Below are 22,756 nucleotides of genomic sequence, written 5' to 3'. Positions count from 1 at the left end.
ATTCTTCTGTGTAGATGGCTCAAAACGTGACAGGGATGCCTTCCACACCACCTAGAGGGCAGTGGAAGGATATTTTTATTTTATTCTTGTAGGGGTTGTAGGACAGGGAGTACACCCTTCCAGGATTTTCTGGGGAGCCTGCGTCATCTCCTAGTGTCTGAAAGTTGCTTGCATCTGATCTAAAAATTAATTTTTTTCTTTTTTGGCTACAGTTCCTTAAATTGCCTATAAAGCTGGGATGCTAAACATGGAACCTGAGAACCATAGCTCAATGTTTAAACTTTTTTAGAGTCAAGCAAAGATTATTACCCACTTGTTTATTATTTTTATTTATTAGGTCTCTATCCCAGCTTTCTGGATAACAAGTTCAGGCACCAAATGAAGCAAGCGTAGTTAAAACATATGGCATATTATTAATGGAATATAATACAATCGTGGGATTTAAAAACATTAGTAAAGGAGGAAACCTACTCTGCACCCATCCAATTGGAAAGTTTCCTTTATTGCAGCTCAGCAAAACTGCCGAAGACCTGTCCAAATGAAAAGGTCTTGACCTGTTGGTGAAAGGACCTCAGGGAAGGAACCAGCCTCGCCTCTGTAAGAAATTCCACAACACAGGAGCACTGTTTGGTTTCCAGTATAGTTGCACAAACATTAAATATTTCCCCTAACTAACTTTCTTAGTTTGGCAGGCATCCCCATTTCGTCTATGTGTTCCAAATATTACAGGAGTGAGTAAGCAAGAATTTCCAGGCAAATGCAGTCATTATTAGTCAAAATAGCAGGAAATGTAGCTCTAAGGCAAAGCATTAAAATGACTAGTTGGAAAAGCGATTAATTTTAAAACAGGTAAATGAACTCTTCCTGTAATCTGAGACATGTTTGTTAAACATAGTCCAAGAACACTTAGAGTAATTTTATGCTTTATGTGCTGATCATGTTTCTATAAATTGCACCATTCTTATCAGAGTGACTAGCAGAACTACAGAGTTTTATGTACATGAGCCTGAGTACCTTAGTTGATTTTATGGCTCCCAGTGCTTATCCATGATAGAGATGAAAAATTCTCACCTATCTCTATCATCATCATCATCATCATCATCATTATCATCATTTTCATTTACTTTATTTGTACCCCACCTTTCTCCACAAGAAGACTCAAGACGGCTAACAGCCACACACTTTGATCATTTTTTTTTTAAAAAAAAGCAAATGCAAATTAAAAAAACAATTAAACAATACTGTGTGTTAGGTTAAAAATACAGTTAAAATACAATACATACAATTAGTGGACAGAGTCCAAAGATGTGCAACTTTTGTACATATTTCACAGAGCAGAAAATGATGCCATAACTCTGGCTTTATTTTTTCACAAGTTACTATTGTTATTCAGCCAACTTCAACTTATTGCAACCCTATGAATAAGAGACCCACAAGAACCCTGGTCGCCAACTTCCCTGCGAAAGTCTTGCAAAGTCTTTGATTGAAGTAATTCACCTGTAATGCAGTTTTCTCACTGCTGTTCACTGTGCTGAGGATTACTGGTCTTTGCAGTGAGAAATATCATCTCATAATATATCCAAAGTATGGCAACCTGTTTAGTTGTCTTCACTTCTAATGAGATAAAGCACTAACTCTAAATAGCAGTATCCTGATATGCTTACTAATAGTCTGAAAGAAGATGATGCTTATGTATAAAGCCATCATTCTTTCTGTACTTGATTAAATAATCCCATATTTCAGTTTTACAGTTTCCAAGGCACTTGACAAGTCAACAACAGAATTAAAGTAATGAAGTAAAGTAAATGACAGTCACAAAATAATAAATGCCATGGTACTTTGCTATTTAAAACCACTAATGTTCTAAGTTAAATTTTTTAAAAGGGTGATAAAGAATAGACAGATAAAGAGAAAACCCATATATGTAATATGAATATGGCAAGAAGCAAGCCTTTCTGGATGGAGTGTGCCCTTCTTCTATAGTGAAACTATTAATCAGGACTGATGATTAACATACAATATTTTACAAGTATATTTCCCTTCTGCCAACCTAGCAGTTCAAAATCATGCAAATGTGAGTAGATCAATTGGTACTGCTTTGGCGGGAAGGTAACGGCGCTCCATGCAGTCATGCCGACCACATGACCTTGGAGGCGTCTACAGATCTCTTCAGCTTAGAAATGGAGATGAACACCAACCCCCAGAGTCAGACACGACTAGACTTAATGTGAAGGGGAAACCATTACCTTTTATATTTCACCACCTCCTCCTCCTCCTCCTCCTCCTCCTCCTCCTCCTCCTCCTCCTCCTCCTCCTCCTCTTCTTCTTCTCCCCCCCCCCCCCCCTTCTCCAAATTAGCTCCAGGGACAGGACTGGTGAAAGGCTTTCATTGCATAAAGCAAAACAAGAAACCCTCAGCTCAAGATGAAGAGGAATCATAACCATGTAGTCTATTTTTCCACATGTGATAGGAAATCGTAAGCATTCCTTTTTCTGGAAGTTAAAATAGAACAGTAATCGTAAAAAACTGTAATGGTACAATTTACAGAGACTTGTAAAAACAATAAAAAATACAGTCTCTGCATGGCACACCTAACCACCTCCTGCCTTTCTATTGTCCTAGTTTGGCTGCAACAGTCTGCATAAATCCTCTGTTGTCACACTTTTAAAAAAATTGCTCCTAAATGCCCCAGTTTTTCTCTCTTGCTTTCACATTCCCCATTTGTCCTCAGCTAACTTCAGAAAAAGTATCTCATGCACAGTTAACTCAGCCAGGGGGTGGGAAGAAGAGAGGAGGAGGAGGGAGCCTTGTTCCTCTCATTAGATTCAAGCAAAAAGCAAAAGAGGGCAGCCTCTCATCGCTGTGTGTTCTTCCCTCATTAATGATTTTGCATCTTATCCACACTTTGATACTGCTTGGACACAAGTGTCCCGGTTTTTATCAGCAAAATGTTGGAGGGTGTATCAACTTCCTGAAGTGCCCGGTTCACATTATTTAATGGTAGGGGCTTGCAACAGCGTGGGATAGAGATTTCTCTCATACTTGTGGTTCTAGTATATGTTTGTATTGAGGGCTGCAAAGAGAAGGTGAATGCATTTTGCCAGAGGTGAGAATCATGCAGATGTTACTGAACTTCAACTCCCACAAGTCCCTGCTAGCATAACCAATGGTGCATAATCTTGAGAGTTGCAGTTCAACAAAACTTGGAGGTCAGCAGGATTTCCACTCAGAATCTATTGGCAGGAAGATAAAATTATAATTGCTATATTAAGATTTGCCTATGTTAGATGTGCACATCTTCTGCCCCTTTTTATGCTGTTGGAGTGGAGGACGCACAGCCAATGCTAAAAGATGGTGGAACAGCAGTTTGACCAAATCCAGAGGTTCCTCATTCTTTAACTACATTTTGATGAAATAATTGAGATGGAATTTCATTCTGCCAGAGTGAAATTATTATTTTGAAACTATTAAAAAACCACTCGAAGAGCTTGACACTGATTGCAAAAATAGTCCTTCTTTTTATTCTAGCCTAATTTTGAGAAATTAACATCTCTTGATAAGAGTTATTTATAAATTCACTAATGCTGGATTTTTTTCTAGGTCTAAACAGTATACATTTTGTGATGGTGGAAACCATGGCTATGACAATGAATTCAAAAGTATGGAGGTAAGTGAGAAGCCCTAGAATGAAGATTTGAAGATATATAGATATAGAGAAGATGGATAAAGACTTTTTGAAAACCTAACCACTTTTCGTGTCCCAGATGTATCTAATATGAACACTAATAAACTGTACAATAAAATTGCTATTTCTCAAAATGAAACAGAATTTACACTTAGATGGAAAATGTTTATTTTTGTAAACTTTCAGTATATTTGTATTTGAAAAGTTTTCTCCTATTTTTTCTAATTGCAATTTTTTTAAATTATGGGTGCCCCCTTTTGTGAAACCTGGTTCAGTTGCACCATTTGGAGCTTTGCACCATATGGTCGATGGTAAATCGGCAATGGAAATTTCTGTGCTGCTCCTTCCCTTGATGCCTGGAGAAGCTGCCCACTTCAATATTTAGTCAATTCTATTACAAGATGAATCCCAGCATTCCCATTTGAAGTACTTGCCAAAAAAGTTTGCCTCAGCATCTCATGTGCAGTGATGGCATTTTTAAAAATCGTGTTAGAAGTGCCTTGGTTTTCCCCCTGTAACAAGTCCACTGACTCAAATCAGTAACAATATATATTTCCTATACATGGCTTGAGTTAAGACTTCTCTCAGCTGACTTCATTTACAAACAACAAGAATCCTCCTGAAACCATTTTATGTTGACTCTCTAGGCCATCTTTGTAGCCCATGGACCAGGATTTAAAGAAGAAACTGAAGTGCAGCCTTTTGAAAATATTGAGGTTTATAATTTAATGTGTGGTGAGTACAAAGAAGAACCTGTTTGTTTTGCACTGTTTAATAATCAATTCCAATGTTTCTCAAACTCTGCTCCTTCAGGTGTTTTGGACTTCAGCTCCCAGGCCCCTTCCACACAGCTGAATAAAATCCCACATTATCTGCATTGAACTGGAATATCCAGTGTGGATTCAGGCAATCCAGTTCAAAGCAGACATTGTAGGATTTTCTTCCTTGATATTCTGGGTTATAGGGCTGTGTGGAAGGGCCCTGTAACCCTTCCACACAGCTGTTATTAATTTTGGGAGCTGAAGTCCAAAACATCTGAAGGAGCACAGTTTGAGAAACACTGATCTATTCTATTATTATAAATCAGAGATGAGGAAAGTGCTGCTCATGGACTACATATTCCCCCAACCTCCTCAAATCCCTTAGATTTCCCCAAATTTGTGCAACCTCCTCCACCCTCAACGGTGTATTACCATTGCAATATCCGGTTTACTTGTAATTCACCCACCAAATCTCAAATTCCTCAAATCGGTCAGAAATTGAGTGATACCCAAGAGACAGAAGCCAGTAGTTAAATTCCAGTAATTTCTGGGTGCTTTTTGAAGTTGAATTTCATTCCCAAATGTCCAGTGAAGTCTACTGTGGGCCCTGAGCAGTACATGCAGGTGGGATATGTTTACAAGATACCTATACTCCCTACTATTGTCCACTTTCGATACATAGGACATTTCTACAAAAAAAATATGACTGGGAAATGATATTTCTTCAGAGGAAAATTCATTTTATTTATTTGATTCATTTATATCACCTCTTTCTTCCAGTAACAGGACTTAAGGCAGCTTATAATGTATTTCAAAACTATTAAGATTAAAAAGTTGGGGGTTGGACTAGATGGCCCATGTGGTCTCTTCCAACTCTACTATTCTATGATTCTATGAAAACTTCAATAGAAGCAGGGCCGGCCCCACCATAGAGGCCAGTGACGCCGCCGCCTCGGGCGCAGGTCCCGGGGGGCGCCGTCAGGCTGGGAGGGAGGCGGGGCACCGCTCTGACGGTGCCCCGCCGCCCGACCAGTGCGCCCTGGCCTTGTGGCTCCCTCTTTCGCCGCCCGGGGAGGGGAGGAGGGATCGCCTCCTTCCCTCCCGGGGCGGCGAAGCCTGCTTCTTTCGCCGCCCGGGGAGGGGAGGAGGGATCGCCTCCTCCCCTCCCCCGGCGGCGAAGCCTGCTTCTTTCGCCGCCCGGGGAGGGGAGGAGGGATCGCCTCCTTCCCTCCCCCGGCGGCGAAGCCTGCTTCTTTCGCCGCCCGGGGAGGGGAGGAGGGATCGCCTCCTCCCCTCCCCGGGCGGCGAAGCCTGCTTCTTTCGCCGCCCGGGGAGGGGAGGAGGGATCGCCTCCTCCCCTCCCCGGGCGGCGAAGCCTGCTTCTTTCGCCGCCCGGGGAGGGGAGGAGGCGATCCCTCCTCCCCTCCCCGGGCGGCGAAGCCTCCCTCTTTCCAACCCTGGCCGCGCCTCCCACGGTGCGTGGGAGGCGGGGCCAGGGCGAATAGCATGGGAGGCGGGGCCAACCCTGGCCCCGCCTTCCACCCAGCGTGCCCTGGCCCCGCCTCCCACGCAGCGCGGGAGGCGGGGCCAGGGCACGCTGGTTGGGAGGCGGGGCCAGGGCGCAGGAGGCGGGGCCGGCGGGGGGCACTTTTCAGCGCCCCCGCTTAATATTTAAATTTATCTCCGACCGGCCCTGAATAGAAGTATACATAAAACGTTATTTATGAAACCATTAAACTGTGTATAAAAAGAAAAACATTAATATTTGTTAAAAAACTATAAAACCCTAAAACATTATAATCACAATTAAAATGTGCCATTAGGTAAGAAATAAAATGTCTTCTTGTTGTTATTGAAACCAGTTTTTGAAAGCCTGATCTACACTGTAATGCTGCATGGCATGGCATGGCCTGATATCTGCTTCTAGTTCGGCCTTTAACTGTTTTTCTCCCTTCACAGATTTGCTTAAAATTAAACCGGCTCCAAACAATGGAACACATGGAAGCCTGAATCACCTTCTAAAGGTCCCTTTCTACAGTCCATCACATGAAAGAGAAGTGTCACCTCCATCTTCTTGCCCCTTTACCTCCTCTGTACCTTCTGAAACCCTAGGATGCAATTGCAAATCCGTAAGTCCAGCAGCTTAAGATTTTTCTTTTTAAAAAAATCCAATTTATTTTAATATGAACTATTTATGCCTGACCATTCTCTTGGATTTCTGTTTGTTTATTTGTAGATAACAGATTTAGAAGCAGTGAATCAAAGACTAAACCTCATCAATGAAGCAAGTGAGTATAGGAAACGAAAAGACAAGGAATAATCATTTTTAGCATATATCTTTAGTTTCGGTTAAGGGGAAAGATGATGATATCTAATCTAAATACAGTCACCCCTCCACTCTCACTGAGATTAGAAGCACCACAAAGTGAAAAACTACAAATAAAAATGCTTTTTTTAACTTGAAAAAACATCTCTAAAAATTTCTGACTTCCAGCATGACTCAATTTACACTGGAAGCTGACCATAGAATTGCTTTGGAGAATCAAGAGATTCCAAGAGAGATGTTCTTTTTAGAAATCTCTGTGTCTTCCAGCATAACTGGATGAAGTTGATCATAGCCCAAGAGCTCTTCATCTAAGAATTTTAAGTGTTCTTCCCTTAAATTTCAAATACTTGATTCTATAGGTCTATTGAATAAGATATTGCCTATGAATCAAGTTATAGTGGAATGCAGCGCTATTTCTGTGTATTATGATAAGCATACAGGCTGTGTGTCTTAAACAAGACTTTCATCTAGCAGAGGAAACTGATGAGGTATGAGTCTCCTCTGGAAGAAAGATTTAGCGATGGCTTCTATTGCTCCCCAGTCTTTACTGGGAGCCTGAGGGCCTGAGGCTGGTGCCTCACTTAGCCTGATGTTAGGACCAGCACTTGAACATTAAAGAAGTTTTTTGTCCCCCATCGTGAGAACCATTTTTCCTTCCAGTTTATTATTGTAGCCCAACTCAAACTATTTCACCCCAATTTGTATGTTTTCCCCCTTTATATTTGCATTGACCATTGATACTGAAGTCAACTGCTTTCCTAAGCCAGAGAGCCATTTGGCTGGTTGCTGGGATAAATATAAAAAAGATCAACGCAGGAGGAAAAATTGAACTCTCTGCCCCTATTTGAGTGTCATTATCTTAATCCTGATCAAGTTCCCAAGAAGTTGATGGTTCAACTTTGTTACATATTTTTTCTAAACCCACACAACATCAAATGATGAATTTGAAATCATGCATAGTTGGACTCTAAATTTTGAATCATAAGCAGATTTGGGTTGAACTTGACAGGAAAAATCAAACCTTAGGTTTGTTAGGTAGACTTGTTTAGTCATTAAAGTATAAGATTGTGTCCTTCTCTTTCTAAGGCACAGATAAAAAGCAAAACTCCTGAATAAGTATATACATTTATTTTTTTAAAAAAATGTTAAAATGTATTATTCCATGATCTCCCAACAGGATCATATGAATGTAAAAGACAGTAATTATGGTTTTATTTATTTTTTAGAAGCAGACTCCGAATCTTATAATTTGCCTTATGGTAGGCCCCGTGTTCTACAGAAGGAGAGTTCTTATTGCCTACTTTACCAGAATAAATATGTGAATGGCTACAGTCAAAATATCCTGATGCCACTATGGAGTTCATATACAGTTAGCAAATCAGTAAGTTTGCAGTTTTAATTACTCTTTTGTACACAAAGTTTTTGTTTCAAAGTCAAGCTGGTTTGCCATCCTCACAATTTTGACCTTCAGTATCTAGGGCACTTTTCATATTGCCAGTGAATTTAGAAAGAGTGAGTTCTGGAAAGTCTTAAGAGTAAGCAGGATTTTTATAAAAGTGGTCTGTATATCTGATTGCACTGCTCCTGAACCACACATTTCAGTCTTTCCTTTGCTCACAAACATACACTCTTACTTAACACACCCTGACTCTCACTTACACATCATTCACACTTACACCGTTTTTGCTTTGTGGATACAGACACCAAGAAGCAAAGGTTCTGTTCAGCCGGGTGAGTCAAGAGTTGTGCAGGTCACGTACCGCTTATTGCATGAAATTTTCTATGTGGTGGAAGCAGTGACACAACATTGTGATTAAGATGAGCTGCAATATACTCCCTTAAAAGAAGACATGTTACAATTTACTGAAATAATGTGTGGTTTTTTTCATGTCAGGAACGACTTGAGAAATTGCAAGTCGCTTCTGGTGTGAGAGAATTGGCTGTCTGCAAGGACATTGCCCAGGGGACGCCTGGATGTTTTGATGTTTTTACCATCCTGTAGGAGGCTTCACTCCTGTCCCCGCATGGGGAGCTCTCCAGATTCGAACCGCCAACCTTTCGGTCAGCAGTCCTGTCAGCACAGGGGTTTAACCCATTGTGCCATTGGAAGTTCCAATTAATGTGATGAAAATGTAATGGAAAAACCTACATCTTTATAGCCGCTATAAAAATTATTCAATGCATTGACATGACAAAATATATCCAGAAAAATATTCATGTATATTGTACCTTGCACTGAAAGCCTATTTTGACATGAATTTGATTCTAATGAGATCCAGGGGGGTGTAAGGAGGGAAAGTGCAACTATTAAGCAATGAAATAGGGTATTAATCTCAAGACTTATTGCAATCAGACCAAAGCTTGTTTCTGTGTAGCACTATGACCAGATCTTTGTAAAAAATTGTGTTACAACTTCCTAAAGCCCCCAGCCAGCCCCAGCTAGCATAGTCATTGGCTAGGCAACATGAGGGATTATGTGGGTTGTAGTCCAAAAACAAGTGTTTCCAACTGTGCCCATAATTATTATTTCCGATATTTCTACCCCGCCCTTCTCCCCGGGAGGACTCAGGGTGGCTTATATAATTATAACACGATTGCATATTTTGATGAAGTGCTTTTAATCTCAAAAAAGGAAGATGTTCATAGTACAGGGAGTCTATGGCTATTCTTGCTATTTTTGCTGCCTCGATTCCTACTGCAGAAGATACGAACATCCACTTCAAATCTAGGCAGCAGTTTGCTTTTTGTCAAATCTGTAAGAATAAGGAAATCAAGGGGAACGCCAGCTGAAGACCCATTTCTCTTTCTTGTGCTTATGCGCTGGTTTGGGATGCCGGCAATACTAATTTTCTCTGTTGACATTAGCTCCATTCTTTGTACACAAATCTTTGACACTGATTATTCTGCTGACATTTCTGTGCTGCCTTCCTCTTTCAAAGAACAAAAATCTGTGGGTGTTTACAAATAAAGGCTAATGATGGGTGAATCTTTTAAAGGACCCCTTTTTTTGCTTCTCTGAAGTGTTTTTAAACTGTTGAGAGAAACCTAGATTGTTGGGAAATTATCAAAAGTTCTCCCAGGCAGGGAGACAGTGAAACAACTATAGGAAGAATTGTATGTGTCCTTCCATCCATCCATCTATCATCAATCTTAGTTATGCACATATTCCTACTCTATATTGAAAAATCTAAGAATAATGTAGAGGCAAAATCAATACTAACAGGATAAAAACAATTTAACACAGTAAACATAATTCAGCATATTAAACACACTAGCAAGTTAAACAGGTTTATATGATGAAAACAATTTAAAAAACCCTGTCCATAGTATATCAAATAAATCAGCAATCTCAAAAACTTTATTAAAGAGCCATTCTTTTACTTGGTGCCTAAAAAAAGGAAAGGATTTAAGATGTCAGGGAACGGAAGTGGCTTTTTCAGATGGCAAACCATTTTTAATCCCCTGTGACACTCATCAAGAAGAGATTCAAGGAGGACAAGAAAATACTGACACAGTGTACATTTAATACATGGAACTTGTTGTCATAAAAGATGTTTGCAGAAGACCATAGGTTTAAATCATTTTTAAAAAGAAGAAATTAGACAATCCCATCTAGGTGTTACCATATCAGGTTGGCAAGCCCTGGTATATAGTCTCCATGTTCAGAGGGAGGATAATGTCAGGAGAGAATGCTTCTGGAACATGGCCATGCAGCCCAGAAAACTCACAGCAACTCAGTGAATAGTATTTGTGGGAAATGTGAGGCAAAAGTGTGAGAGAAGGATTCATGTTTCATGAACTTCTTGTGTGATTCCTACATGCCTGTGGCTGGATAATGCAGGGAACAGAGAGGCCTTTGGTCTTCTTCATTAAGGTTCTTCTTGGGTTGTCTTTTTCTAACTCCAAAATGCAGAGAATGAACTGGGATCCTATTGAGGGCACAGTGTCTTCAAGAAACCAGCTATAGCCAACTGTAGCCCTTCTTTATCAATGATGTTGGCTGGCAGCAGCCATAGCTGATAGGCCTACCCCTATAATCTATAACAACCAAAACAAACTACAAAGACAAATAGAAACACAGGAACCAGGTTCTGCAATCAACCTAGATACCATTATTGTCCCTATATTTGCCTGCTCGGACAAGGGATAGAGTTAGTTACAAAAATCCAGGAAGTCAGTCTTTAACAAGCCAAATGTTGTGGCACTTTACCCATAGACTACACTACAGCTCCCACTATTCCCATTCAGTGACAGGGACTTGTATTTATTTATTTATTTACAGCATTTATATTCCGCCCTTCTCAGGGCGGATCACATTATACATATAGGCAAACATTCAGTGCCTTTTAACATAGAACAAAGACAAGACAAACATGGCTCCGAGCGGACCTCGAACTCATGGCCTCCTGGTCAGAGTGATTCATTGCAGTGATTCATTGCAGCTGCTCTCCAGCCTGCGCCACAGCCTGAGCTTCCACCTGATGTTTATTATGAATTAACCTAGTGAAAGTTTATATTTATACAGAACCTACATAAAGAGAGGAAATGTTATATGCAATTCCTCTTTTGTCTTTTAAAAAACTTCTTACTGTTTTTCATTGTTCAAATTATGTTTACATATGACACAGTTGGCCAAAGGACGTGTGTCGGTTTCTGTGGCTTCTCATCTCTGGTAGCATTTCATTTGGGTTGTTTTCATTTTAATCCCAAAGACAGAGATTTCATTGCCAAGGGAGCTTTTCTGACGTCAGTGAGCATGTAGACAGGAGAGCAGTTCCACATCATAAAGCAGCCATTGTCTCATTCTAGGGAAACTACAGTGGGCAATGCAGACACTCATGGAAAGGCTGAGCTGATGCAGAAAAAGTCAACAGCATCATTTCAGCAAACTGTGATTATAAGAAAAGCTCTGCTGGATACAGGCCCATAAATCTAGCCCAGCACAAGAGCACAAGAACATTGATGCTGCCTTTCAATACCAATTGTTGGGGAAGAGGAACAGGAGGAGAGTGTGATTGTGTTCACACCTTGCTCATTACCTTCCCGTTGGAATCTAGTGGAAACAGAATGCAGGACTAGAGGAAAGTTTGATCTGATCCAGCAGGGTAATTACAATGCCAGAAAGACTGCTATTTGTCTCCTTGTGGAAAGAAAAAGCGGAATATAAACATAATAATAATAATAATAATAATAATAATAATAATAATAATAATAATAATAATAATAATAATAATAAATACCTCACATAGTCCTAGACACTTGAGAAGTGTCTGACTTGTGATCTAATACAGAAGCCAGAATAGTGATCTTCTTTGCTGTGTATCAAATCATCATCATCATCATCATCATCATCATCATCTGACAGAGTTTTGGAGCATATTACTCCTGACCTCACGATAGTAGAAAAAAAAAGTATGAATCATTGATGTTGCAATCCTAGGTGACAGCAGAATTGACGAGAAGCAAATGGAAAAGCTGGTGCAATACGAGGATTTAAAGATCGAACTGCAAAGGCTCTCTTCCCCACCCCCCGATTTTTTTCTGTTCTATGGCCATGGTGATCGGCACACTGGGTACAGTGCCTAGAGACCTTGGCCAGCACTTAAAAACAATCAGCACTAACAAAATTACGATCTGTCAGTTGCAAAAGGCCATCTTACTTGCATCTGCACACGTTATTTGTCAATACATCACATAGTCCTAGACACATGGGAAGTGTCCAACGTGTGATCCAATACAACAACCAGCATAGTGATCTTGTTTGCTCTGTACTAATCTTGTTGTGTATTAAATGATGATGATGATGATGATGATGATAACAACAACAACAACAACAACAACAATACTTCTTGGCATGTTTCAAGGTTAGAAGAGTGATAGCCTTCAAATACAGTTGCAGTTTTCTCTGTCATGGAAGGTTATTTGCTAATGATTTGTGTCTCCTGTTGTATTTTGTTTATTTGTTTAGGAAATGAAATTCAGTGGTTGAACAGAAGGTAGTGAGGCCAAACCTCATAAGGCAGTCAAACTTATGCAGGTGGCCTGACTGAGCCCAAAATAGATCAAAACTAGACCACCTAACAGTTCTTTTTACAATCGATTTGTATGGAAGAAATATAATCACAAGTTGGTTTTCCCTGTTATTTGTCCATAGCTTCTGAAAAAAAATCTATAAAGATGTTTTTACCTGCAAATTCATTCTGTTATCCCCTAAATGTGAAGGTATTTCACCACAGTATGTCCACCAGATTGTTTTGGGCCCAGGAGCTAAATTTTCTAAACAAGAAGTTATGAGAAGATCAATGTATGTGTCACTTCCTACTGGAAAAAAGGGCCTTCCTTGGGCCCAAACTAGCCCAGGGGAGCTGAAATGTGACTGAATGGATCTCCACATTCCCCTGAAAGTGGTGGGTGGGAGTGATGCTCACTTCTGCTTTATAAGAACAACAATATGTGAATGAAGAACAGAGAACAACCATCACATAGTGTTTATGATGTATTTCCCCTGATATGCTCCACATTTGGTGGTGGTGGTTGGGTCTTGACAAGTCCAAAGGGACCCAGAAATGGCTCTGGGGGTCTCCATGTGCCTCAAAGGTGACATGTTTATCATCCTTATTATCAAAATATCTATTTTTCTACCTATTGCATACTGTTTTTATTGAATCTTGACCTTATGTGAAAACCTTTGGGATATCAGAGGGCCAGTATGCTCTGGTGGTTTGGCCTTTAGACTATGACTCTGGAGACTAGGATTTAGATTCCTGCTCAGCTATGGAAACCCACTGGGTGACGTAAGCAATTCACATTCTCTTTCAGTCTCAGAGTAAGGCAATGGCAACCCTCTCTGAATTAATCTTGCCAAAAAAACCCATGATAGGTTCACCTCTTGGTAGTAACAAGAATGATCTGAAGGCACACAACAATAGCATGGGACACCTAGAAAGGCAGGTCAACATTGCAGAAGTTCTTAGAACTTAAATAAGTGATCTTCACGCTATGCAGAATTAGTTCTCAAGCACTGTAAGATGAGTCAGAGACATAGCAGCAGCGACAGTAGCCAGATTTCCCAAGGTTTTCAACTATGCTTTAGAAGGAAACTATGCTTTAGAAGGGAAAAAATACCTCTGGCTGTGGGGAAAATTATAAGGAAAAACATTCATCTCCTGGAGAGGAAGGAATTGGTTGCAGTAAGCCTTTGATTCCTCCCACACGAGATCTGCACATGCTCCTGCTCTCCCTCCCCCCCTCTCTCACATTCACTCACACACACTCCCTTCCACACAGCTGTTTAAAATCCACATTGAATTGGATTATGGCAGTGTGGACTCAGATAACCCAGTTCAAAGTCGATATTGTGGATTATCTGTCTTGATATTCTGGGTTATATGTCTGTGTGGAAGGACTCTCTCTCTGTCTCTTTCTCATACACGCTCATACCCATACACACTCTCACACAAAGAGACTTCCAGAAATATAACATAATCTTACAGAAATGTGACTGTTTCCTGCTTCTGCTTAAAAAGAATGTAAACTTCTGTACTGTTAACATCTGGAATGTATGGCATTAAGTGGCTAACTTCAACTAGGGCCCCATCTGCAATGTCTCTTTTATAATGAAAATCCACTCTGGGGGAAGGAAATCGAGAGTAGAGATGTTGGTCTCACAGTTCCTCCATCCACCATTGTTTTCTCTAAATTTCCCTCAAATATGTTGTGATGTTTGTTATTTATATTCTTCCTTTGCTTTAATAAGATCAAGGTGCCATACATAGTTTCTTCCTCCACATTTTATTTTCACAATAATCCTGTGGGATAGGTTAAGTTGAGTAAGAATGATTGACCCAAGTCATCCAGTGCGTTTTATGATTCAGTGGCACCTAGAACCTGGATCTCCACTTGACCAACCACCCTTCCAGTTGTACGATTGTCCTGGCCCTTTCCTTCTCTTGCTACACTGCTAAATTGTCCTTTTCAAAAGAAAAGAAAAGAAATGATATTGGTGCATATGTAACAGAATGTAGTTCACTTTATTTATTTATTTATTTATTTATTTATTTATTTAAAACCTGATATGAAATGGCATGACTTAATAGAGAACAATAATGCTTGTTAAAACAGAAGGCAGATCTGAGCAGTGCTCTTGCTGATCAAGGATCTTGGAGATCTCCCATTCATTGGGTCACCATAAGTCAAAGTCATCTGGATATCATATAACAGCAACAAATACTACATAGAGTTCTCAGAATATCATAAATATGACCATTTCTGCCTGTAGGAATTTATTCCAGAAAACATGACCCAAAAGGAAAGGATGTTGAGTGGAAAAGGAGGGGAAGCAAACTTATGCACTGGATTCTCAGTTGTGAGGTCCAACAGGTAATAAACACAGCAGGTCAGCATAACTGCATTTAGCACAATGCTGCTGTTTTCTGACTCTAGTGAGCCTAATAAAGACAAGTAGTACAAGGATGAAATGGAGCAAGTTGAGCTCACTATCATTTTGATCTTCTATTGGTTCCTTTCTTTCCTTATACTTCTAATAATACTACTTTTTTTTGAATTTGCTACATTTTATTTGGAATAGGAATCAAACTGAAAGTTAAGGAAACTTCATGCTCCATCATTCCACAACAGGATGGGTGAGCCATATGCAGGTACAACTTTCCATACACAGGCCACACTTTATGTTTGCTGCAAGACAGAAAAAATTACATTGATTTCTTGTGAATGCCTGCGGTGATCCCACAATACTGATGATCCCATTGTTCCATGGACAATCTGCTGTTCACAAGTAGAGCTTTATACTGGGCCTGTCACATATGCGCTTGCTTACACTTGAGTTCCCATTGCTTCATAAATTTCAGCTCAAACTGGCTACTGGCTTCACTGAAAATGCACTGCATGTGCCATTGATTCTGAAGTGAGTGTATTCTGTGTTGTGCAAACACAACATTTCACTTAATTGGCATATTCTCATATGAGGCATACACAGCTTTTCAAAAATGCAAATGCTCATTTGATTGGGTTACTTATTCATGAAATCTGAACCTTCATTCATGAAGAGTGTAGTCAAGATCACACAAAGATGAGAAATATAATAACTTTATTCTTATACCCCACCACCATCTCCCCAAAGGGACTCAGGGCAGCTTACATGGGGATGAGCCCTACAATAACATCAGTTAAAACATGATCCATGAATAAAAACAATGCAAACAAGAAATATACATAAAACAACATAAAGCACAGCCATTTCTTTAAAACCTGATCATAGATACTGCATAAGCGGAGGGAGACTTGCACAGGACTCTGAGCAGGGTTCATGGATAGTATTGGGATAATCAGAGATAGGGCGGAGGGACGGTCTTAACAAAACACTGGAGACTTAACAAGGTGAGAAGTAGTAATAAAGTGCAATAAAGTTTATAAACAAAATTACTATCTAACAGGGCAATTTACTCAAACACGTACCGGAACATCCACGTTTTTAGTTCCTTATGGAAGGTGGACAGCAAAGATGCCAGTCTGATCTCTCTGGGGAGAGAGTTCCAGAGCCGGGGGGCCACCGCCGAGAAGGCCCTTTCCCTCGTCCTCACCATCCACACTTGAGACAGAGGTGGGAGCGAGGGAAGGGCCTCCCCGGAAGATCTCAAGGCCTGCGTGGGTTCATAGGAGACAATCATGGAGATAAGCAGGTCCTGAACTGTTTAGGGATTTGATACCTTAATAGAATTTTGGAATGTAATAATCTCATCTCAGGTTCAATGAGTTTGTGGGATCTTTCCTTTTTATAGCTTATTTATATGTACATATGTTTTATTTACTTATATCACTTTTAAAAATACTGCCATCAACAGCAAGCCTGGAAGTGGCTAAGAGATGGCCTCGTAAACCAAAGCAACTGTTTCCGAATGTTGTAGCTAAAGTCCTACAAAACACAGATAAATTATACCTCTTGACACATTGATTATGGCTTTCCTTTTAGAACAACTTCTTGTTGCCAAAGGTAGTCAATGACTGTAGTTTTCCTTTGAGCCTAACTGTAGGTTGAACTAAGAATTATAAGAGACATTGAGTTGCAGAAGGCTTGATTTAGGTTGCCAGATTATGCTGCACATCATTAGCTGTTGGTTATGCAGGGAGGACAAGGCAGAGCCAACCCCTAGTTAAAGTTAAAACAAACAAGCCAGAAGGTTGAGAGGGAGAAAGAGAAGCAGAACAGAATCTTTTATGTATGTCTGACAGGATTGCCTAGTAGAGCCCAGTCCTTGTGCATGGGATACATATGTCTATTAAAAAATAAAGTGCCACTGGGTTTATGGAGGCTTCGTCCCTTGCTAATGGAGGAGAATGGTGAGACTCTTGGCCTCGAACTTAAGGGAGCTTGTTTAACATCTGCAGTGAGCTATGAAACTTATTACTTTGCCACTGGAGTTGTGTCATAGGGTTGCTGTGTTGGAGTAAGAGAACCCATTTATACCTCCTGCAGCTCTTGGGAAGATATAAGTGTGTGCACATGTATGTGTGTGCCTTTAGGTCACCTGTGAACCTATGAATTTCATACAGTTTTCATAGGCAAAGAATATTCAGAAGTGTTTTGCCAGCCCATTTGTCTGAAAAATAGCCTACAGCACCTGGTATTTTTTGGCAGTCTCCCATTCTAGTACTAACCAAAGCTGACTCTGCTTAGCTTCCAAGGTCAGACAGGATCTTGTGCATTTAAAACATATGTCAGTCTATCCTATTGAAAAATTGTTCGTTTCTGTGATGTAATGGTTATGATATTCACATAACATGCAAAAGATCCCTGGTTTGAAATAGACCAGAAAGAAACATCACAATTTCAGAGTAGTTGTGAGTGTTGGACCATGACTTTGGGAGACCAGAGTTCAAATCCCCGCTCAGCCATAGAGTGTCATTGAGTGGCTTTGTACAAGTCACACATTATCAGCCTCAAAAGAAGGCAATAGTAAACTACTTCTGAAAAAATATTTTTAAGAAAATGCTAAGATAAGCTTGCCATAAAATGGAGGCAACTTGACAGCATATAATAAGAACAACTTGGTATTGATGAATAAACATGTTGTCGACTGAAATACATTTTTAACCACCTAGAAATACCTTTGTTGCCAATTGAGGATAGAAAAATTAAATAATTCACTGCTGTTTATAGCCCTTGCTTGGATTATTTGTTTTAATTCCTTATCTGTTTCAGTGATTGGATCCTGGTGGAGTTTGTGTAGGCAGTGCGGATAAAATATTGTGCAGACAGTTTTAATGCACCAGGATGATAGGTTTAATAACTGCTTCAAGAAAGCATAACATGATTTCATGATGAATGAAAAAAGGGGGAATTTTTTTTAAAAAAGGCTTGTATTTATGATGACTGGCACAAAAGTGGCAATGGATATCTGCATATCTAAAGATAGTAAACATTGTAAACATAGTAAACATAGGGATTGACTATTGCAAATAAGGCAGGGGCTGTTTCTCCTTCCTGAGCTTGCCTAGTGAGCCAAAGCAGTGCATTTCACTGTGCTCCAAGTGGCATGATTTCCAGTCACAATTTTGGCTGATTGCTTTTCTCTCTTTGTATGTTTTGGGGATATTTGGAATAGATGTTGAAAGGGGACGTGTTACGTGAGCACACTGTTGCCTTTTAAAATGGGTTTAGGAGATTCTCCCTTAAATAATTACCCCAGAATCAACTCACATTCTTTGAAAAACAATTCTGATAATCTGGGTGAGTCCCAAGGGCCATACAAATGGATACCAAGGGCTGCATGTAGCCTGTAGAGATATACAAAGTGCTGAACGTTATCACCAAGGGGTTTAGGGCCTTAGACAGCTGTTTTAAAATTAAGGTTGTATACCAGAGTACCTTCGTTGCCTCTCTGTTATATGAGACATCAGCTGCCGTTGTCTGTTCCTATTTCCAAGAGTAATGGGCTTATCTCTTCCATTTTAGGAATAGTAGAAGCCCTTTCTTTCCTTATCAGTTACCTACCTCCTCAGTCCCTATCAGAAAATAACATATGCATTACAAAACCAAGTAATCTCTATGAGGTCCTGGCATGAGTCACCCATTTTAACTTGTTAGTTAAACTTTGGCATGTTTTGATTTTGAGAAAAACCACAAGGATCAAGTAATGATTGATCTCTCGGGGCAGTTGCTTTGATCATACTACTTTGTATCAGGGCGAGATTCCTTCCTTTCTCCCTTCTTCAGCTACACATTTTACAAACCCTGAAGATTCAAGGAATAAACAAGCTGTGATGTGTCTCACATCCATTCTATTTTTAACACTGTCATGATTCATTATCAAAATAGGAAAAGAAAGAATCAATGAAAGCTCAGCTAGGAAGTTGCAAAACTTTAGGTTAGCCACAGCTGTGGGCGTAATGCTACTCTCTCTCTTCCCCCTTTTCTCCTCCAGCCGGTCAATGCACCTTCTCTCCCTCCCACTGCTCCAGACTGTCTGCGGCCTGATGTTCGAATCCGTGCAGCTCAGAGCCAAAAGTGCTCCAACTACCAGCCAGACCTGAACAACATCACCCACGGCTTCCTCTACCCTCCCAGTTTGTAGCACTCTTTATATAGAAAGGGCATAACATTTTAATCATCTGGATGTGGCCAAGCATTTAAACATATACCCAGCACTAGAACAGCCCACTTGGGATAAGTGTGTTAGCTAGCATTCAAGGGGAGAGTGAAGGGAGGCATTTTTTGAAATAAAAAAGTTTTATAGTTGTTGTCACATTTTGTAGTACCGGACCATGGAGTCCTTAAGGACATAGAATCATAGAGTTGGAAGAGACCACATGGGTCATCTAATCCAACCCCCTGCCATTCAGAAAAAGCACCATCAAAGCACCCTTGACAGATGGCCATCCAGTTTTTGTTTATAAGCCTCCAAAGAAGGAGCTTCCATCACACTCTGAGGCAGTGAGTTCCACTGTTGAATAGCTTTTATGGTCAGGAAGTTCTTCCTAACGTTCAAGTGGAATCTCCTTTCCTGTAATTTGTACCAATTGCTCTGAGTACTAGTCTCTAGGACAGCAAAAAACAAATCTGTTACCTCTTTCTTATTTCAAAATACTTTTATTTCATAGCTTTAGATCTATATTGAATAAGGATATATGAAAGTAGCCCTCCCAATGAGTAAAAAAAAAAATCTGTTTTATGGAATATTTATTTCACAGACTGGAGAATTTTATTTAAAGGTAACACCAAAAGGAGTGTAGAGTTGGTGTTGGAGTGCAGAGTTGTATTCCAGAAAACTTATGCAGAGGGATATTATAACACCTTGAGACTAACTGAGAGAAAGATCTTGTAACATAAGCTTTTGCAAACATAGCCTACTTCTTCAGTTGTGTACTGATATTCCAGACTAAAATGGGTATGTTTTTGAATGCTATCCACAAAAAATAAATCTCCAAGCTTTGAATTCATTCTTAGGATGGTTCAGCATTACCTCTTGAATCCATTTGGCCAATGTTGCCATTAGGAAAATTAGAAAATAGACATGGTTATTTTCCTTATTCCTTTTGTAAGATGGCAAACGTGTATTGCTGTAGTTACTTCAACAGGTGCTAAGCCTGCCCTGTTGTGCTCAGGGCCCATGTTGACCATTTTGTTAAATAAGGGCCCTGGATATCTACCTCAATGGTTTAGTCTGATGGCACCATTGGATCATATTATAAGATTGAGAATATTTTTTTTGCCACAGAGCAAGAACCAATAGGCACAAAGCTCTCACCTCCTATCTTGATGATGCCAGGAAGCTTCCTGTGATATCATTTCAGTGAACCGGAAGAGCAAGAATTGCTCCCAGAAAAAAGAGGGCATGATATGGCACCACATGTCTTATGCTAATATTGTACATATTTTACTGATCTGAAACATGGGGTACCTTCCCCAATAGTCCCAATGTGCAGGAAACTGAGAGATCTGGCCAAAGTGTAGATTATAGCTGGCTCCATTTTGCAATATTTTGCACAACTCCATTTTGCAATATTTTGTTGCAGCTCTATTTGTTATCTCTTTATTGGTTTCATGCCATGATACTCTGCTGAAATCATAGGAAGGATCTCTAAGTCATAATATTTAAGTAACGCTTCAGTGATTGTATTCTTTTGAATTAAACTGTATTAATTTTAAAATAATACATGATTTTGACTGCACACCACCCTGAACATATTTTTATCTCCCACAGACTTCAATTCATCTAATTTTGAACAATATGATGCTTTACTCACGAGCAATATTGTCCCCATGTATAAAGAATTCAAAAGTAAGTTCTGATCATATTGACCTACACTTCAATATGAATTTTTGTTGCTTTGTCTTTTCATGCATATACAGGGAGACTGTGGTGGTTGGTGGCTATGGGTTTACCCTGTCTTTTAAAGGAATACTCAGAGTTCTGAAGCTACTTTGGTCCTTTAAACTTCAGAGTAAAACTGAACTTTAAAACTGAACTTAATTTACATCAAAGCCAGTGGATAGCAGCCACCAGGGTGTTGCATTCACATCTGTTGTCTTGTGTGGCTAAGAGATAAGCAAATTGTTTACTGTTTCATTGTTAGAATGCAGGACTAGGTAACATGTGTCTTTGTAGATGTTATTGGACTGTACATCCCATCAACATTAACCAGTATTTCCAATGGCAAGAAAGAGTGGTTATCCATCTCAGCTCTAATGGCATCTTTGGCTGGCCTGTCTTTGCAAGGAGAGACACACAATCTTCCTGTTCCCCAGGCGGTGCAGTGTTTACTTCATCAGGTTGGTCTTGGATGCCATGGAAGTGTTTCCTTCACCTCAAGTGCTTTTTTGAGTTGGAAAAACAAAAGGCAACTACTATGTCACACAGGGTGTTGGGGACTCTCTTTTGAAAATTAAATATGCGAGTAAGCCTTTCTGTGGTCTTCCTTTTTTAAATAATTCCCTGGCTATCACATTGTTCTGTCTGGAGTAAAGGACCTTTTTAAAATAAAGCAGTCTCTTTTTGCTTTCCAAAGTGATCACCTTGCCTTACTTGAAATACTCTTTCTTTAGAGGGAAATTGCCCTTTCAAATAGAGGCCTCCTTCTAAATAACCAATGAGGGGAAGGTAGAGAGGGGAGGAAAAGAAATAAAATCCTGGCTATAGAACATGAAGCCTGCTGACTTCTCAAGTTAGGAACTTCACTTGTAGGAAAGTAATAGGAGTGGCTTCTTGGAGACTCATTGTTTTGGCAGATATGCCACGGGACCTTTGGAATTGGTAGAACAGTTTGCTTCAAAACCCTTGTAGGAAAAAGTGTGTGATCTCCCACATCCCATCTTCTTAACTATTAGTAATTCCTTGTTTTCTAAATCTTTAGTGACATCTCTCTTTTTTATATATAAAGGTTAGAAATTTTGCCCAGCAGGAAACTGACTGATCCTGTCTGGCTGTAGGAGTTTTGTAATTCCGCACTCAGCAGTCTCCTTGCCAGGTCTTTCCCCATGAATGGTCAGTGAGGAGGGGAGCTTCTTTCCCCACTTGAAGTGACTGGAAAGTTGATGCTACATTTCCCTAGTCATGATTTGGCTGCTGTAGCTATGTGTTCAACAGTTACAATCTGTACTGGGGAAATCAGAGGTTTTCAGTGTGTTCTTCAAGGTAAGGTAAAGGTAAAGGTTTTCCCCTGACGTTAAGTCCAGTCGTGACCGACTCTGGGGGTTGGTGCTCATCTCCATTTCTAAGCCGAATAGCCAGCGTTGTCCATAGACACCTCCAAGGTCATATGGCCAGCATGACTGCATGGAGCGCCGTTACCTTCCCACCGGAGCAGTACCTATTGATGTACTCACATTTGCATGTTTTCAAACTGCTAGGTTGACAGGAGCTGGGGCTAACAGCAGGCGCTCATTCCGCTCCCGGGATTTGAACCTGGCACCTTTTGGTCCGCAAGGTCAGCAGCTCAGCTCTTTAACACACTGTGCCACCAGGGGC

The 22,756-nt window shown here is 40.1% G+C and overlaps 1 protein-coding gene across 2 annotated transcripts in view; it reads left to right on the top strand.

Moving 5' to 3' along the window:
- enpp3 (ectonucleotide pyrophosphatase/phosphodiesterase 3) overlaps nucleotides 1–22,756 on the top strand; it is an 88,172-nt gene that overhangs the window by 52,796 nt on the left and 12,620 nt on the right. For both annotated transcript variants that reach the window (XM_008122374.3, XM_062978604.1), the window contains 7 exons: nucleotides 3,602–3,668; nucleotides 4,334–4,421; nucleotides 6,407–6,576; nucleotides 6,684–6,735; nucleotides 8,000–8,154; nucleotides 19,214–19,355; nucleotides 20,993–21,070. In XM_008122374.3, coding sequence (XP_008120581.1) covers nucleotides 3,602–3,668; nucleotides 4,334–4,421; nucleotides 6,407–6,576; nucleotides 6,684–6,735; nucleotides 8,000–8,154; nucleotides 19,214–19,355; nucleotides 20,993–21,070 — 752 coding nt within the window. The remainder of the gene's footprint in view (nucleotides 1–3,601; nucleotides 3,669–4,333; nucleotides 4,422–6,406; nucleotides 6,577–6,683; nucleotides 6,736–7,999; nucleotides 8,155–19,213; nucleotides 19,356–20,992; nucleotides 21,071–22,756) is intronic.

Source organism: Anolis carolinensis, chromosome 1 (assembly GCF_035594765.1).
Source record: "Anolis carolinensis isolate JA03-04 chromosome 1, rAnoCar3.1.pri, whole genome shotgun sequence".
NCBI classification, from domain to species: domain Eukaryota; kingdom Metazoa; phylum Chordata; class Lepidosauria; order Squamata; family Dactyloidae; genus Anolis; species Anolis carolinensis.
This window is presented reverse-complemented; position numbering and strand designations above follow the sequence as displayed.